The sequence below is a fragment of the Furipterus horrens genome, unplaced genomic scaffold (assembly GCF_987537825.1).
Source record: "Furipterus horrens unplaced genomic scaffold, mFurHor1.1.pri manual_scaffold_13, whole genome shotgun sequence".
In the NCBI taxonomy this organism is placed as follows: domain Eukaryota; kingdom Metazoa; phylum Chordata; class Mammalia; order Chiroptera; family Furipteridae; genus Furipterus; species Furipterus horrens.
This window is the reverse complement of record NW_028327183.1, coordinates 51,089,076-51,107,189: the sequence shown is the minus strand read 5'-3', so window position 1 is coordinate 51,107,189 and position 18,114 is coordinate 51,089,076. Positions and strand designations below refer to the sequence as shown.

Here is an 18,114-nt window from a genome sequence, read left to right as displayed (position 1 = left end):
TATTTAGCGCCAATGGTTCATGTTTTCTCACTTAACAGTGTACCTAATCAAATTGTCCCCCATGTTACAGGGGAGGAACCTGAGACACACAGCGGTAACGTGACTTGCTTGATATAACACCCTCAGTAAGTCGCTGAGCCTGGTTTTGAACCCAGGAATCCCTGTGACATCAGCCACTCCAAGGAACTTCATGTTTCCATTCATGACCTTGGGTTCAAAGGGCTGTGAACTGTTTAAGAATCGGTCCCTGACACACCTTTCTTTTCAAAGATGCCTTTTCTGGGCTCCAGCCAGCTCCTGTGGGCGGGAGTGCATCATCATTTCTGGATCTTGATCTCAGAGTATGTGGTGGCCTCCTGCGTCTGAGGGTTGAGTGCAGCATAAAGGAGCTCATCCTCTGATGTGGGGGCGGCCACTGCTGGGGGCCGGTGGCTGGAGGAGGATTTGTTCAGGTGACACTGAGTGGGACGAGAGGAGGGTATCAGAGCCAGTCTTTGGCGTCAGGAGAGGGGAACTTGGGGCATGAAGGGGTCTTACCCATTTATCGATTTTCACACCCATTTCCTGAGGTTCATTCACTAACTCACTCTCTCCCTCCCTCATAATAGCTTCTTCTTATTACTCATCTCACTGAATCCTTATGACATCTCTCCATGCATATAACTGTTATCCGTTTGGTAGAAAAGCTGATCTCCTGTTTCTTTCTACTATTTTTTTTTTAAGAGAAGGAGAGAGACATTGATGTGTGGTTGCCTCTCACACACCCCCCAACTGGGACCTGGCCCGCATCCCAGGCATGTGCCCTGACTGGGAATTGAACCAGCGCCCCTTTGGTTTGCAGGCTGGAGCTCCATCCACTGAGCCAACCAGCCAAGACCCTTTCTGCTTCTTTTTATTGCCACTACTGGAAAGTTTTAAGGTACGTATGTTGTGCGTATCGTATTTCTCTTGGACTTGCTGATCTAAAGGTTGGGGAGCATGTTGCTGTTTGGGGAGTGTTTAGGGGAGGAGAGACGGGGTCAGTTGCCCCAGAGAGACAGTGAGAGCCCAACTGGAAAGGAACAAGTGGAGAAAAGCTTTGCTACAAGGGAAATGGGACAGGACTTGGTCAATTACTCGCTATCGGGGACGGAGGAGAAGACAGTTCTCAGATCTGAGAGACTGTGCTGGGAATCCGGGGAAGGACCACGTTTGGGGATGGGCGTGGAGATGAGGAACTCAGGATTTCACCACAGGGACACTGGATGGAACTCTGCCCATGACACTCACCTGGGAGATGTCTTCCTCGTTCTCTGCCTTCTCTGCCCATTCCTTCCTGTAGGTCCTCCCTCTGAGGAGAGAGACGGGGCCTTTCAGCCCAGCTGGCTGGCAGCTGGGAGCCAGGAAGGCCTTACTGGGGCAGGGCACGGGGGCTGCTGTCTGGCTGCGGGGCTGTGAAGGGAACATACGTCCCTCCTCGCAGACAGCGGGAACCAGATGTTGGGAACACACTCAACACCTGGCCAATAGTCAGGAGGCTAACCTCCTGATGCCGCCTCACCTTGTCCTTTTCCTGGTTTTATCACGTGTCAGGGCTCTGTGCTTTCAATTTGTGAGATTCTTTGGGTCCCCGCCCACACACACCACCGATGCCTTCGCCCAGGCTGGGGCTGCCCCTCACTCACATGACGAGGCCCACACCAAGGCAGACAGCGAGCAGGGCTGTGACACCAGCTCCCCTGATGGCCCCCTGAATCACACCTGTCAGGTCTCCTGGTCTCCCTGCAGACACGAGACACTCTGGGGTGAGCTCCTGTTTCCCTAGGCAGGCACCTGAGCACCCCACCTTCTGGGATCCATGCCGACGAGTGTGCCCATTCCATCCAGGACGCTTCTGCCCCCCACCCCTTCACATGATTGCAGCCTCCAGGGCCCCAGCCCCCTCCCCAGCCAAATGGCTCAGGGGCCTGGACTTCATTCCGCCTTTGCCCCAAGTCAGGCCTCTGTCTCTCCCACTCCGCGTCTTCTAGGACCCAGGCGTGTGCGCCCCCTTCCCTGGGCACCGCCCCTCATGGCCCCTGACCTGGCAGCCACAGGACAGTCACTGTTCGTTCCCCGTGGGCATTCTGGGCCTCACACGCGAGCCTGAGGCTGGAGCTAAGGTCCCCGCTGAGGATCAGGGAGCTGTGGGCCCAGGGCCCCGCTGAATGGAAGGCGACCGTGTGGGCGTGGGAGGTGTCGCTGTGGTTTCCCTCCAGCAGCTGCTCCCCCAGCCGCCAGCGCAGCGAGGGGCCCGGCTGGGCTAGGAAGGAGCAGTTGCAGCGCAGACTCCTGCCCTCCCAGGAGCAGGCGGGGCCCAGCAGCTGCGGGGGTCTGCGGGGAGAAACAGGAGAGGAATCGGAGGAGCCTCCCTCCTCCCCAGGACCCGAGGGTCCTGCCCCAGGTGTGTTCCAACTCACCTTTCACAAGGAGGGTCAGGGAGGCTTCCAGGGAGGACCCCCGATGCTGCTGAGCTCGGCAGACGTATTCCCCATGGTCCCCCAGTTCCACCCGCGGCAGCTGCAGGACCCCGGGCTCCGAGGGGCTCAGGTCCAGGCTCCCCCGGGTCCACCTTACTCTGCTGGGGGGGTTGCTGTCGGCCTTACAGACAAGGCGCAGCCCCTGGCCCTCCTGGGCTCGGAGAGATGAGCCGTTGGGCAGAAGTTCAGGTCCTGGCAAGACAGACAGAGTGAGGCCCCAGCTCTTGAGGTGCCCCTGCTCCCCCATCTGTACGTCTGTCCCTCTGCAGCTCTAGCTCTCCCTGCACCGCCCGGGCTCTCTGCCTGTCAGCCTCTCTCTCTTGGTCTACATGAGTCTGTCTCTCTCTCCTCCCCTCCTCCTTTCTTACATCACGTAGAACAGTTTCTTCTCTTCCATAATCGGACGGGCATATTCTGTGTGGGCTCAGACCCAAAGGGTCGGGGGTGGGAGCAGACACTACGGCCTCTCCAGGAGGCGTCCGAGCGTTTGTCTGAACTCCCTGTTCTCCATTCCTCCTGCCTTGGCCAACACTGCCCGTGCGGATCCCGGAGTTTTCTGTTCAAGCCTTGCCATCTTTGCCTGTCCATAATGATTCCCTAAGACCTGTCTAATTCAGCTGTGACCGAGAGCTCACAGTCTCATGGACGAGACACCCCAAAGCAGGTGCTCACAGAGCCAGAAGACATGTTTTGTGATGGGGTGTTCATTGGGTTGAGGGAGCCCTAAGGACAGGACTTCAGTGAGACTGTCAGACCGGGTAGGGCTTCCTGGAGGAGGAGAGGCTTAAGCAGAACATGAGAACGGGGTGGGGGAGGAGCTGGCCAGGGGATGGTGCTGGCATGGAGGGACCTTGTGAGAGGAAGGACAGAGAGCAGCTACAGCTGGGGTGTGGTCTGGCTTGGCCGGCTACGTGGGAAGCTAACAGTCCTTGATGCCCGAGTGAGTGGCCATGTTTTTGGAGGTGCTGTTGACATGAGGCTACTACTAGGAGAAATCAAGGGAGATTTTAAAAGTAATATTACACATTGGCAGTTATAAAAACAATATTGTAATAACTGTGGATGGTGCCAGGTGGGGACCAGACTTATCGAGGGGATCACATTGTAAGTTCTATAAATGTCTACCCACTATGCTGTACCCCTGAAAATAATCAACTATTGGATGTCACGCGGTTTCCCGTGGGAGTGTCGGGATGGGGGAGGCCAGTTTGTAGGCTGAGGAGTAAGGCCTCTCAGCTGGCCTCAGTCTGTCTCCGAGCTGAGCCCTGAAACCCCAGCTCTGCTCTGAAGGGCACAGGGAGACAGACCCCACCTCCTCCACGTCCCGGGCCGGAGAGGTTGCACCCTACCTCTGCCTTCTGTGGACACGCTGATGGTCAGGTTCCGGAGTGCATCTGCACAGGCAGACATAGTTGCTCCCTTTTCAGCAACAGAAAGGTGGGTGTTGACCCATTCCACCCAAAACTTAAACACAGGAAGGGGGTGAAACCAAGTGTCCTCTTGCCTTCCTCCCCCGCTGCGGCTTGCAGGGCCCAGCACCCAGTATCCCAGGCCCTATGCCCCCAACGCCCACCGCCCGAGCGACCCGGTGTCCTGACCGGGCACTCACAGGACACGTTGAGCTGGATGGTCTTCTCCACGATCCTAGCATCTCGCAAGGTCACTCGACAGGTGAGGTTGGTGCCGTGATGCTGAGGCCCTGGGGTGAAGGTGACCGTGGAGGAGTTGGGGGTCCTGGGATCCAGTGAGCTGTCTGTGACCCCAGTCCAGGAGAATATGGGTGGTGCCTCACTCTTGCAGGCCCATGAAACTGTACAGGTAATGTTCTTGGGGTGGCCAGATTCTAGGGTCCCCTGGATGTGGACGTCAGGTGTCGGTTTCGAAGTCAGAGCTGCAGAGGAGAGAGACAGAGACCCAGGCCCTGGAGGTGGGGTCCCTGAGTGCACCCCTAACTGCAGCCTCTGTGCCAGGCCAGCCCCAGGGTCCAGTCCCCATTGGTCCCCGTGAGTCCTTCCCAGAATGAGAAGAAGGAGGTTCCGTCCCAGCCCGGGAGCCCTCAGGACCCGTCCATGCGGCCTCTCCTTGGCCCCATTCCTTACCTGTCACACGTAGAGAGAGCTGGTTCTGTAGGTAATTATATCTCACATAGGACCCTCGCTCGATCCTAAAGAAGTATCTCCCCGTGTCCTTTTTCTGTGCGTCTCTGATGAACAGGGAGCAGTCGGAGGTTGTGGGGCTCCCAACGAGGTGGAATCGGCCCTGGGTCTCCTCCTTCACTTTCCTACTATGGTTGTTCGTGGCCACTGGAGCATCCTTGCCTGTATTGGCCCCTTCCCGGAACCAGTAGCCATGAGCTGGGGTAGAGTCGGTCCAGCCGACCTGGGGGTAGGACACAGTGCAGGGCACGGAGACGCACTGGCCCTCCTGCACCGTCACGGACTCCGGCACTTGCAGCTGGAATCTGTCATCCTGGGCCAGGGACCCTGTGGGAAAAGGTGAGTCAGCCGCAGCTGCCACCCCAGCCGACAGGCTCTCCCCCCGGGCACTCACCTGCCCACAGCAGGGCCAGCAGCAGCCGCAGCATCTTTGGGGTACGTGTCGGTGACCTTGGTGTCACAGGACTGAGAGGAAGCCCAACAGGAAGCCAGAGTGAATTGAGGAAGATGATGATCACGGAGGAGGAAGTGGGCGGCCATGTGGTGGAGCCGGCCTGGCCCTTGGAGAACAAGCGCTTCCACTTTCCAGATGGGGTCCCGGCGAGGGCCCCCCGTGCTTGTGTGGACCTGAACCCACCCCTTCTGGCTCCCTGTCCTCTCTTGTCCCTCGGGCACTACTGCCCGCACAGGAAAGCAAGCACTGCCTGGCCAGTCACAGCTTCTATATGGTGCAGAGGATCAGTCCCTCAAGTGTGGGACTCAGGAGGGGCTGCTGGGGGACCGGCAAGGCAGCAAATATGACGTAGGTCCCCCAGGTGGACAGGTGTGGATGAACAAATGAATGAACTCACAGCCCACCAGTCAGAGCACCGACTCCCTCAGGCGTGTGGGGTCCAAGGGGAGACTGTGGCAGGCTTTGTCCCTGTCCCTGAGAATGTCCTTAACACCATTGGAGGAGGCAGAGGGGCCCAGGACATTCCAGCTGCCTGTGGTCCAGGGTGTGATGGTGGGAGCACAGGCAGGGGCTTATAGGAAACCTGGCTGCTCTGGGCAGGAGACGGTGAGTTTCCAGGTATGAATGGCCAGAGCAGGTGGGACGAGGAGTCCGAGGGGGTCACCTGCATGTGACCCCACAGGGGGTCCTGGGCTTCCTGACCTGCTCTAAGCTACCTGGCCCAGGCATCGCTGGTGTTGATTCTGAGGAAGACATTAGGAGGAAGTCCAGCTTTGGAGTCAGGTGGGCCTGGCTCTTCTGCCCTCCAAGCCTCAGTTTCCTCATCTGTCACAGGGAGGCATCATGATTCTCAGCCCTCGTCTGTGGGAGAATCCTCTGTAAGCTCAGGTGCCTGGCCCTGCCCACCCCTCAGGGGTCATTCTGAGCCCAGCCCTTGGGGAAAAGCTCCTGATGGCTCCTGGTGGCCGGCTCTGCCCTGCGGCTTCCTCATGGGAGGCCTCCGATGCGGGGTCAGGGGCGGGGGCTCTGCAGCCAGACAGCCCCAGGCTCCAGCTCACGGTGCTGCCTCGGGAAGGGGCGTAACCACCCTGGACTTAGTCGGGTGCCAATGCTCACAAGGTGTTGAGAACTGAATGGTGTCACCCCCAAAATCCACATGTTCATGTCCTAACGCCCAGTGCTTCCAAATGTGACCGGTTTACAAGACGGCATCTTTTAAGGGTGATGAAGGTAGCACGAGGTCGTTAGGTTGGGCCGTGATCCGATGGGACTGGTGTGCTAATAAGAAGACACGAGGACGCAGGCACCCACAGAGAAGAGACCGCAGGGGAAGGGCCGTCTTCAGAGGAAGGAGAGAGGCCGCAGAAGGAACCAGTTCCACCAACACCTTGATGCTGAGCTTCCAGCCTCCAGAGTCCTGAGAACACGACTTTCCGATGCGTGAGCCCCCTGGCGGCGGCCCTTGGCTATGACAGCCCGAGCGCGCGCGCCCGTGGGGCTGCCGAGGAGACGGGCAGGTTCATGCGAGTCAAGTGCGCAGAGCGCCCGGCCCGGCCCACCGCGGACACAGCCCACACGGTGGCTGGTCTGCGGGACGCGGCCACCTGCGGATGGGAGGAGGGGAACGGGGGAAGGATGTGCTCACTGGCCGAGACCTCCAGTCTCCTGGGCCACCGGCTCTGCGTTCTGCAGGGCTGTCACCCCAGCCTGGCCTCGCTTCTCCTGCTCTCCCAGGACAGGACAAGCCCACGGCCTCTGCTCAGGCTGCTCCCTCGGCTGGATGAGCCCATCGGTGCACCTGACGCTGGGCACCTGCCTCCCATCTGCTGAGCGGGGTGTTCTGGGGGCTGCGCTGGGCTGAGGTGAGGCAGACCCTGTGGGACTGGAGGGGTGGGGGGCAGAGCCACAGTCCCAGCCTGGCTGGTCAGGGCCGATGCAGTGGGGAGGGCTGGGCTGGGGGAGCCCCAAGGGGAGTGAGGGCGGGGATGGAGGATGGAGCAGGTGAGCTCTGATGTGAAAGATGTGCAGAGTATATGGGAGGCAAGGTCAGCCCCTTTCACAGAGCAGGGCCTGAGAACCCGTCCGGCCTGAGACTTCCCAGGGCCACGCTCCCATGGGAGGACCCAGGTGCCTGCTGCCTGTTGTGTGTACATGTGTGTCCTTCACAAAGGTGTGCACATTTGTGGTGTGTGTGTCTGTATGTGTGCATGTGTGTGTGTTTCTGGGTCTAGGTGTGTGTCAAGTGTGTCTGTGTGTATGTCTGTGAGTCTTTGTGTGCACACCTGAGTTGTGTGTCTGTGTGTCTGAGTCCCTGTGTGTCTGTGTTTTGGTCTGTGCCAGGTGTTTGTGTCTGTGTGTGTATTTGAAGTATGTATGTGTCCAGATATCTTTGTGTGCATGTATATGTGTGTGTATGGTCTCTATGTATGTGTCTGAGGTGTGTGTATGTGTGTATCTGGTACAGGCATGTCTCTCTTCTTTGTGTATGTCTGAGGTGTCTGTGTGTGTTTTCAGGTGTGTGTACATGAGTGTGGGGGATCTCTGTACATGTGTGTGTATGTGTGTATATGTGTGTCTGTGATCCCTGTGTGTATGCATGTGCATATCTGAATGGTGCGTGTGTCTGTGAAGCACTGCGTGTGTATATGTGTGCATACTCAAAGGTCGGTTTCTTAACGACTACATGCACACACAACACAATGAAGAATATAATCCAGTCCATATTTTCTATATGCCTTTCCTGCTTTGTTTTTCTCCAGACTCCTTATCCCCAATCAATATAACATATAATCTACCGAATTATTCTTTGTGTGTCTTTTCTGCCATTAAAATGTAAGGGTCTTGCAGTTCTTCCTGCTGAGTCCACATGCTTAGAAACATGCTTGGCAGATATGAGGTGATCAATAAACATTTGCTTTTATAATTGTAAGGAAATTTAGAATAGACTAAGATGAGATTACTGGCTGCCTGCAATGGGAAGTGTGCATTCTTTTTATTTTTTAAAGATATTTTAAAAGTATATTTTATTGATTATGTTGTTACAGTAGTTCCAATTTTTCCCCTTTGCTCCCCTTTGCCCAGTACCCCCCTTACCTCCAGCAATCCCACCACACTTAGTTCATGTCCATGGGTTGTGCATATAAGGTCTTTGGCTTCACTCTTTCCTATATTATTCTCAACTCCCCCTGTCTATTTTGTACAAATCAATTATGCTTCTTAGTCCCTGTACTATACCCCCCCTTCCCTCCTCCAGCTGATAACCCTCCAAATAATCCCCATACCTATGATTCTGTTCCTTTTCTTGTTTGTTTAGTTGAATTTTGGTTTTATTTTTTAGATTCAGTTGTTGATAGTTGTGAGTCTGTTGTCATTTTAGTGTTCATAGTTTTGATCTTCTTTTTCTTAAGTAAGTCCCTTTGACATTTCATATAATAATGGCCTGATGATGATGAACTCCTTTAGTTTCACCTTGTCTGGGAAGACTTCATCTGCCCTTCCATTCCAAATGATAGCTTTGCTGGATAGAGTAGTCCTGGTTGCAAGTTGCGTTTCATCGCATTGAATACTGCTTGCCAGTCCCTTCCTGCCTGCAAGGTGTCCTCTGAGAAATCAGCTTGATAGTCCTATAGGCACCCCCTGTAGGCATCTCTCCGCCTCTCCCTTGTTGCTCCCAGGACTCTATCTTTGTCTTTCACCTTTGGCATCTCAATCGTGATGTGTTCTGGTGTGGTCCCCTCTGGGTCCAGCTCGCCTGGGACCCTCTGTGCTTCCCGGGCCTGTATGTCCATCTCCTTTGCAAAATTTGGGAAGTTTTCCTCCTCTTTTTCAATTCTTGCTTCCTCATTCTGCTCTGGTTGATTGTTATTTTCTTCCATTTGTTCCAAATCATTGATTTGAACACCGGTTTCCTTCCCTTCACCATGGGTTTTGTGTGGATTTTCCTTCATTTCACTTAGCATAGCCTTCACTTCTTCTCTTATGCGCTTGCCATACTCAAGCATATCTGTCAAGCCTGTGAGCATCTTTATCACCAGTGTTTTCAATACTGCGTCTGTTAGGTTGTCTGGCTCCTCATCTGTTAGGTTGGCTACCTCCTCGTCGCTTAGTTCTCCCACTGGAACCTTGATCTGTTCCCCCTTTTGGGCCATACTTCTCTTTCTCCTCATTCTGAGAGGTTCCTGTGTTTGTTTGTTTCTGTCTTAGGTAGAGCTGTTCCACCTGTTATGTTGTAAGGGGTGGAGCCTTAGGGAATCGTCAGTACAGGGTGATCCATTTAACCAGTGTTGTGGCACTGTATGTGGGGGAGAGGTCCAAGAAGGAACAATGCCACTTGCTCAGCACTCACCCCTGTTCCAGGCACTTCTCCCACTTCCACACCAGAGTGGTGCCCCTCTAGCTGCTGCCCTGGCTGTCGTTCCCAGAGTGGGTGCATCTGCAGACATTCTAGGACCATGGGGACCCTTTAAACAAGGGGACTCTGCTGAGAGACTGGGAGTTCCTGCCTCCGCCGAGGCCCCCACTGGTCTGCACAGTCAGAAGCAATGAGGCTTGATTTTCTCCGGTGCTGGGACCATGAGCTGCAAATTCTGGTGATGAGCTGGGACCGCCCCCCAGGTGTCCCTCCTGACTTTTTAAAATGTGTGCTTTCTGCTGGCCCTCCTCTGCCACCGCTGCTGCCGCCACCACACCGAATTTTCTCTGCCCCGGCTCCACCCTTCCTGCCATTCTGGATGAGTATTTCTTCTTAATATCTTTGTTTGCTGGACTTCCATGCACTTTCAATTTCTGGAACTTCTGGTTGTTTCTAGTTTTGAGGTAGTTGTACTCCTTCTTAATTGTGGAGGGACACACAGCATGTCTGTCTATGCCTCCATCTTGGGCAGAAGACTTGAAGTGTTTAAATGACTTTTTTAAATAAAGGGGAAATACAACGGGCTAAACAAACAAATGAGCAAATTAGAACCAGAGGCATGGAAAGAAGGAACAGACTGACAGTGACCAGAGTGTGGGGGGAAAGGATAAGGAGGGAAAGAAGGGGAAGGGCCTAATCAAGGAACTGTATACAGGACCCAAGGGCATGGCCAACAGGGTGGGGACTGACTGTGGGGGCTGGGGAGGGGCAGGGAGAGCAATGGGGCAAAATGGAGACACCTGTAAAGGCACAAAAAGAGTAATAAAAAAACAGTAGCGTTTCTCTCTAAAAGAGCACAAATCACAAGTATTTTACTAAAATATGTTTATAGACCCCTGTCTGGGTAGCTCTGTTTTGTTGGTGCATCACCTGGTACTCCTAAATGTTGCAGGTTTGATCCCCAATTAGGGCACATACCTGGGTTGCAGGTTCAGTCTTGTTGTATGGGAGGAAACTGATTGATGTCTCTCTCTCTCTCTCTCTCTCTCTCCCTCCCTCCCTCCCTCCCTCTCTCTCTCTCTCTCTCTCTCTCTCTCTCTCTCTCTCTTTCTCCCTTCCTCTCTAAAAATCAAGAAGCAGATCTTCAGGTGAGGATAGAAGTAAATAAAGAAAATATCTCATAGAGTGAGTACATACGAGCAATCAGTGCCTAGATCAAGAAACAGATCCTTATCAGAACCCCCAGAAGGTCCCCACTAACCCCTTCCAGTCCCTTCCCCCTGAGGGTGACCAGTATCCAGATTTCTGATACCAAAGATTAGTTTTATCTGTTTCTGAACCTCATATCGATGGTATCACATAGAACATACTCGTTGTGTCTGGGCTCTTACTCAACATAATGTTTGCAGGATTCACATACATTGTGCGGAGTTGTTATTTGTTTTTTCCGTTGCATAAATAATCTGCCATATATTGACCTGTTGTTGGGAATTTGGGGAGTTTCCATTGTTCAGCCATCACGAGAAGTGCTGCTGGGGACATCCTTGTGTAGGTTTCATGGGCATTTGCACGTATTTCTGTTGGGGACGCCCCCGTGGGGGGAAAATGCTGGGTCCTGTGCTCAGTGTTTTCCAAGTGGTGGCCCGATTCTCCTTCCCAACAGCAGTGTCTCAGAATTCCAGTTGCTCCACATCCTAACCAACACTTGATTGTCTTTAAAAAACAATTATTGATATAAAGCATACGTAACATAAAACTTACTCTCTTAACTATTTTTTAAAAAGACTTTATTTGTTTTCAGAGAGAGGGGAAGACAGGGAGAGAATCATAAATGTGTGGTTGCCTCTCACACACCCCCAACCAGGGACCTGGCCCACAACCCAGGCATGTGCCCTGACTGGGAATCAAACCCGTGACCCTTTACTTCACAAGCCCATGCTCAACCCACTGAGCCAGACCAGCCAAGACCCTCCCTGCCCCTTTTAATACCACTACTAAGAAGTTTTAAGGTATATACGTTGTTCGTATCGTATTTCTGTTGGACTCGCTGATCTAAATGGTGGGGAGCATAATAGGTGTTTGGGGACTCTTGGGGGAGGAGAGATGAGTCAGTGACCCCAGAGAGACAGAATTTGTCTTTTTGTGACTGGCTGTTTTCACTGACTGCAATGTTCTCAATACTGAATATTCTTAATTTTTTTAAAATTATTTTCACCAGAGTGGTATAGCATTGCAAGTTTTATTTGCATTTCCATGTCAGCTACGGAAGCCTCCCACCTCTCTATGTGCTTAGTGGCCCTTATTTTGTTGTCCGCCTCTTTCCCTCATTGATTTTTGGAAGATCTTTATATAGTCTTGATAAACTCTGGGTAAGTCCCTTGTTAGGTACACACATTGGGAAATACCTTCTGCCAAAGAATTTCATTTAAAATATTTAAAAATGTTCCCCCCCAAATGAAAATAATACATGTTCTTCAAAATAGTCAAGCAGATAGAAGGTAGTGGTAGAACCAAATCTGACAGCTCTCTCCCTGCTGAGGTAAAGTCAATACACAACAATATATTTAACGCCAATGGTTCATGTTTTCTCACTTAACAGTGTACCTAATCAAATTGTCCCCCATTTTACAGAGGAGGAAATTGAGGCACATAGCGGTAAACTGACTTGCTTGATAATAACACCCTCAGTAAGTCCCTGAGCCTGGATTTCAACCCAGGCATCTCTGTGACGTCAGCCACTTCAAGGAACTTCATGTTTCCATTCATGACCTTCAGCTCAGAGGGCTGTGAACTGTTTAAGAATCGGTCCCTGCCACACCTTTCTTTTCGAATATGCCTTTTCTGGGCTCCAGCCAGCTCCTGCGGGCGGGGGTGCGTCATCATTTCTGGATCTTGATCTCAGAGTATGTGGTGGCCTCCTTGGACTGAGGGTTGTGTGGCTTCATGTTGTGGAAACTGAGCCCAGCATAATGGACTTCATCCTCTGACGTGGGGGCGGCCGCTGCTGGGGGCAGGTGGCTGCAGGAGGATTCGTTCAGGTGACTCTGAGTGGGGTGAGAGGAGGGTGTCAGCACCGGCCTTTGGGGTTTAAAGAGGGGAACTTGGGGCTTGAGGGCATCCTATTCATCTATCGAATTTCACACCAATTTCCTGAGGATTCACACACTCCCTCCTTCCCTCACTCGTAATAGCTTCTTCTTATTATTCATCTCACTTAATCCTTATGACCTCTCTCCATGGATATAACTGTTACCATTGTGGTAGGAAAGCTGATCTCATGTTCCTTTATACTTTTATTTTTTAAGAGAGGGAGAGAAACATCGATGTGTGGTTGCCTCTCACATACCCCCACCTGGGGACCTGGCCTGCAACCCAGGCATGTGCCCTGACGGGGAATCAAATTGGCACCCCTTTGGTTTGCAGGCTGGAGCTCCATCCACTGAGCCACACCAGCCAGGCCCTTTCTGCTTTTTTTTATTGCCGCTACTGGAAAGTTTTGAGGTACATGTGTTGTGCGTATCATATTTCTGTTAGACTTGCTGATCTAAAGGGTGGGGAGCACACTGCTGTTTGGGGAATGTTTAGGGGAGTGGAGATGGAGTCAGTCACCCCAGAGAGACAGTGAGGGCCCAGCTGGAAAGGAACAAATGGAGAAAAGCTTTGCTACAAAGGAAATGGGACAGGACTTGGTCAATTACTCGCTATGGGGGACGGAGGAGAAGGCAGTTCTGAGATCTGAGAGACTGTGCTGGGAATCCAGGGAAGGACCACGTTTGGGGCTGAGATGAGGAACTCAGTTTTTCACCACAGGGACACTGGATGGAACTCTGCCCATGACACTCACCTGGGAGATGTCTTCCTGGCTCTCTGCCTTCTCTGCCCATTTCTTCCTGTAGGTCCTCCCTCTGAGGAGAGAGACGGGGCCTTTCAGCCCAGCTGGCTGGCAGCTGGGAGCCGGGAAGGGCTTACTGGGGCTGGGCACGGGGGCTGCTGTCTGGCTGCGGGGGCTGTGACGGGAACATATGTTCCTCCTCCCAGACAGCGGAACCAGATGTTGGGAACACACTCAACACCTGGCCAATAGTCAGGAGGCTAACCTCCTGATGCCGCCTCACCTTGTTGCTCCTTTTCCTGGGTTTATCAGGCATCAGGGCTCTGGGCTTTCAGTTTGTGAGATTCTTTGGGTCCCTACCTACATACACCATGGCCGCCTCCTGAGCCTTCGCCCAGGCTGGGGCTGCCCCTCACTCACATGACGAGGCCGAGGCCGAGGGAGACAGCGAGCAGGGCTGTGACACCAGCTCCTCCGATGGCCCCCTGAATCACACCTGTCATGTATCCTGGTCTCCCTGCAGACATGAGACACCATGGGGTGAGCTCCTGTTTCCTTAGGCAGGCTCCTGAGCACCCCACCTTCTGGGATCCAGGCCGACGAGTGTGCCCATTCCATCCAGGATGCCTCTGCCCCCCACCCCTTCACATGATTGCAGCCTCCAGGGCCCCAGCCCCCTCCCCAGCCAAATGGCTCAGGGGCCTGGACTCCATTCCGCCTTCGCCCCAAGTCAGGCCTCTGTCTCTCCCACTCCGTGTCTTCTAGGACCCAGGCGTGTGCGCCCCCTTCCCTGGGCACCGCCCCTCACACCCCCTGATCTGGCAGCCACAGGACAGTCACTGTTCGTTCCCCGTGGGCATTCTGGGCCTCACACGCGAGCCTGAGGCTGGAGCTAAGGTCCCCGCTGAGGCTCAGGGAGCTGTGTGCCCAGGGCCCCTCTGAATGGAAGGCGACCGTGTGGGTGTGGGAGGTGTCGCTGTGGTTTCCCTCCAGCAGCTGCTCCCCCAGCCGCCAGCGCAGCGAGGGGCCTGGCTGGGCTTGGAAGGAGCAGTTGCAGCGCAGACTCTTGCCCTCCCAGGAGCAGGCGGGGCCCAGCAGCTGTGGGGGGTCTGCGGGGAGAAACAGGAGAGGAATCGGAGGAGCCTCCCTCCTCCCCAGGACCCGAGGGTCCTGCCCCAGGTGTGTTCCAACTCACCTTTCACAAGGAGGGTCAGGGAGGCTTCCAGGGAGGCCCCCCGATGCTGCTGAGCTCGGCAGATGTATTTCCCATGGTCCACCAGTTCCACCCGCGGCAGCTGCAGGACCCCGGGCCCCGAGAGGCTCAGGTCCAGGCTCCCCCGGGTCCACCTTACTCTGCTGGGGGGGTTGCTGTCGGCCTTACACACAAGGCGCAGCCCCTGGCCCTCCTGGGCTCGGAGAGATGAGCCGTTGGGCAGAAGTTCAGATCCTGGCAAGACAGACAGAGTGAGGCCCCAGCTCCGAGGTGCCCCTGCTCCCCGTCTGTGCGTCTGTCCCTCTGCAGCTCTAGCTCTCCCTTCACCACCCGGGCCCTCTGTCTGTCAGCCTCTCTCTCTTGGTCTACATGAGTCTGTCTCTCTCTCCTCCCCTCCTCCCTTCTTACATCACGTAGAACAGTTTCTTCTCTTCCATAATCTGATGGGCATATTCTGTGTGGGCTCAGACCCAAAGGGTCGGTGGTAGCAGCAGACACTACGGCCTCTCCAAGATGCGTCCGAGCGTTTGTCTGAACTCCCTGGTCTCCACGCCTCCTGCCTTGGCCAACACTGCCCGTGCGGATCCCGGAGTTTTCTGTACAAGCCTTGCCATCTTTGCCTGTCCAAAATGATTCCCTAAGACCTGTCTAATTCAGCTGTGACCGAGAGCTCAGAGTCTCATGGACGAGACACCCCAAAGCAGGTGCTCACAGAGTCAGAAGACGTGTTTTGTGATGGGGTGTTCGTTGGGTTGAGGGAGCCCTGAGGACAGGACTTCAGTGAGACTGTCAGGCAGGGAGGGCTTCCTGGAGGAGGGGAGGCTTAAGCAGACCATGAGAACGGGGTGGGGGAGGAGCTGGCCAGGGGATGGTGCTGGCATGGAGGGACCATGTGAGAGGAAGGAACAGAGAGCAGCTACAGCTGGGGTGTGGTCCGGCTTGGCCGGCTTCATGAGAAGCTAACAGGCCTTGAGGCCCGAGTGAGTGGCCATGTTTTTGGAGGTGCTGTTGACATGAGGCTACTACTAGGAGAAATCAAGGGAGATTTTAAAAGTAATATTACACATTGGCAGTTATAATATTGTAATAACTGTGGATGGTGCCGGGTGGGGACCAGACTTATCTATGGGGATCGCGTTGTAAGTTCTATAAATGTCTACCCACTATGATGTATCCCTGAAACTAATCAAGTATTTGATGTCACGTGGTTTCCCGTGGGAGGGTCGGGGTGGGGGAGGCCAGTTTGTAGGCTGAGGAGTAAGGCCTCTCAGCTGTCCTCAGTCTGTCTCCGAGCTGAGCCCTGAAACCCCAGTTCTGCTCTGAAGGGCACAGGGAGACAGACCCCACCTCCTCCACCTCCTGGGCTGGAGAGGTTGCACCCTACCTCTGCCTTCTCTGGACACGCTGATGGTCAGGTTCCGGAGTGCATCTGCACAGGCGGACATAATTGTCAGCAGCAGAAAGGCGGGTGTTGATCCTTCCACCCAGAAACTTAATACACAGGAAGGGGGTGAAACCAAGTGTCCTCTTGCCTTCCTCCCCAGCTCCAGCTTGCAGGGCCCAGGACCCAGTATTCCAGGTCCTACACCCTCAAGCCCCACTGCCTGAGGGACCCGGTATCCTGACCGGGCACTCACAGGACACGTTGAGCTGGATGGTCTTCTCCACGATCCTAGCATCTCGCAGGGTCACTCGACAGGTGAGGTTGGTGCCGTGGTGCTGGGGCCCTGGGGTGAAGGTGACCGTGGAGGAGTTGGGGGTCCTGGGACCCAGTGAGCTGTCTGTGACCCCAATCCAGGAGAAGATGGGTGGTGCCTCTCTCTCACAGGCCCATGGCATTGTACAGGTAATGTTCTTGGGGTGGCCAGATTCTAGGGTCCCCTAGATGTGGATGTCAGGTTTCAGTGTCAGAGCTGCAGAGGAGAGAGACAGAGACGACCCAGGCCCTGGAGGTGGGGTCCCTGAGTGCACCCCTAACTGCAGCCTCTGTGCCAGGCCAGTCCCAGGGTCCAGTCCCCATTGATCCCCGTGAGTCCTTCCCAGAATGAGAAGAAGGAGGTTCCGTCCCAGCCCGGGAGCCCTCAGGACCCGTCCATGCGGCCTCTCCTTGACCCCATTCCTTACCTGTCACATTTACAGAGAGCTTGTACTGTCGGTAATTATATCTCACAGAGGACCCTCGCTCGATCCTAAAGAAGTATCTCCCCGTGTCCCTTTTCTGTGCGTCTCTGATGAACAGGGAGCAGTCGAAGGTTGTGGGGCTCCCAACGAGGTGGAATCGGCCCTGGGTCTCCTTCTTTACTTTACGATCGGGGTTGTTCGTGGCCACTGGAGCATCCTTGTCTGTATTGGCCCCTTCCCGGAACCAGTAGCCATGAGCTGGGGTAGAGTCGGTCCAGCCGACCTGGGGGTAGGACACAGTGCAGGGGACAGAGACGCAGAGGCCCTCCTGCACCGTCACGGACTCCGGCACTTGCAGCTGGAATCTGTCATCCTGGGCCAGGGACCCTGTCGGAAAAGGTGAGTCAGCTACAGCTTCCACCCCAGCCCACTGGCTCTTTCCTCGGGCACTCACCTGCCCACAGCAGGGCCAGCAGCAGCCGCAGCATCTTTGGGGTACGTGTCGGTGACCTCGGTGTCACAGGACTGAGAGGAAGCCCAACAGGAAGCCAGAGTGAAGTGAGGAAGATGATGATCACAGAGGAGGAAGTGGGCGGCCATGTGGTGGAGCTGGCCTGGCCCTTGGAGAACAAGTGCTTCCACTTTCCAGATCAGGTCCCGGTGAGGGCCCCCCACGCCTGGGAGGACCCGACCCCCTCTTCTGGCTCCCTGTCCTCTCTTGTCCCTCGGGCACTACTGCCCACACAGGAAAGCAAGCACTGCCTGGCCAGTCACAGCTTCTATATGGTGCAGACCATCAGTCCCTCGAGTGTGGGACTCAGGAGGGGCTGTTGGGGGACCGGCAAGGCAGGAAATATGACGTAGGTCCCCCAGGTGGACAGGTGGGGATGAATGAATGAATGAACACATAGCCCACGAGTCAGAGCACCTACTCCCTCAGGCATGTGGGGTCCAAAGGGAGACTGTGGCAGGCTGTGTCCCTGTCCCTGAGAATGTCCCTAACGCTGTTGGAGGAGGCAGAAGGACCCAGGCCATTCCAGCTGCCTGTGGTCCAGGGTGTGAGGGTCGAGCACAGGCAGGGGCTTATAGGAAACCTGGTGGCTCTGGGCAGGAGACGGTGAGTTCCCAGGTACAAATGGCCAAAGCAGACGGGACCAGGAGTCTGAGGGCGTCACCAGCATGTGACCGCACAGGGGGTCCTGGGCTTCCTGGCCTGCTTGAAGCTCCCCGGCCCAGGGGTCGCTGGTTTTGATTCACAGCAAGACGTTGGAGGAGGTCCAGCTTTGGAGTCAGGTGGGCCTGGCTCTCCTGCCCTCCAAGCCTCGGTTTCCTCATCTGTCACAGAGAGGCATCACGATTCTCAACCCTCGTTCTTTGGAGAATCCTCTGTAAGCTCAGGTGCCTGGCCCTGACCACCCCTCAGGGGTCATTCTGAACCCAGCCCTTGGGGAAAAGCTCCTGATGGCTCCTGGTGGCCGCTCTGCCCTGC

General features: G+C 54.8%; 2 protein-coding genes across 2 annotated transcripts; both read right to left on the bottom strand.

Annotated features, from left to right (window-relative positions):
* On the bottom strand, positions 1 to 17,141 carry LOC149995196 (sialic acid-binding Ig-like lectin 5). Its single transcript, XM_090259145.1, has 9 exons — positions 17,080 to 17,141; positions 16,629 to 17,012; positions 16,142 to 16,231; positions 15,889 to 15,933; positions 14,487 to 14,738; positions 14,100 to 14,400; positions 13,304 to 13,364; positions 12,229 to 12,503; positions 1 to 207 (listed from the first exon to the last, which is right to left on the bottom strand). Exons 1-8 carry the CDS (start codon positions 17,111 to 17,113, stop codon positions 12,339 to 12,341), a joined length of 1,332 nt encoding a protein of 443 aa, XP_090115271.1. The 5' UTR covers positions 17,114 to 17,141; the 3' UTR covers positions 1 to 207; positions 12,229 to 12,338.
* On the bottom strand, positions 318 to 5,100 carry LOC149995197 (sialic acid-binding Ig-like lectin 13). The gene is made up of 9 exons (XM_090259146.1): positions 5,049 to 5,100; positions 4,598 to 4,981; positions 4,108 to 4,389; positions 3,848 to 3,892; positions 2,439 to 2,690; positions 2,063 to 2,281; positions 1,665 to 1,761; positions 1,270 to 1,330; positions 318 to 458 (listed from the first exon to the last, which is right to left on the bottom strand). The coding sequence occupies exons 1-9, from the start codon at positions 5,080 to 5,082 to the stop codon at positions 318 to 320; spliced, it is 1,515 nt and encodes a 504-aa protein (XP_090115272.1). The 5' UTR covers positions 5,083 to 5,100.
* Positions 17,142 to 18,114: the final 973 nt, after the last annotated feature.

Coding starts and splice junctions, on each gene's coding strand:
- LOC149995196 (XM_090259145.1), bottom strand. CDS start 17,113: ATGCTGCGGCTGCTGCTGGCCCTGCTGTGGGCAG. Junction 13,365..14,099: donor TGGCTGCCAGATCAGGGGGT/GTGAGGGGCGGT, acceptor CTCTCTCCTCAG/AGGGAGGACCTACAGGAAGA. Junction 12,504..13,303: donor GCCAGGAAGACATCTCCCAG/GTGAGTGTCATG, acceptor CACCCCACTCAG/AGTCACCTGAACGAATCCTC.
- LOC149995197 (XM_090259146.1), bottom strand. CDS start 5,082: ATGCTGCGGCTGCTGCTGGCCCTGCTGTGGGCAG. Junction 2,282..2,438: donor CCTGACCCTCCTTGTGAAAG/GTGAGTTGGAAC, acceptor GCTCCTTCCTAG/CCCAGCCGGGCCCCTCGCTG. Junction 1,762..2,062: donor GACTGTCCTGTGGCTGCCAG/GTCAGGGGCCAT, acceptor TCGTGTCTGCAG/GGAGACCAGGAGACCTGACA.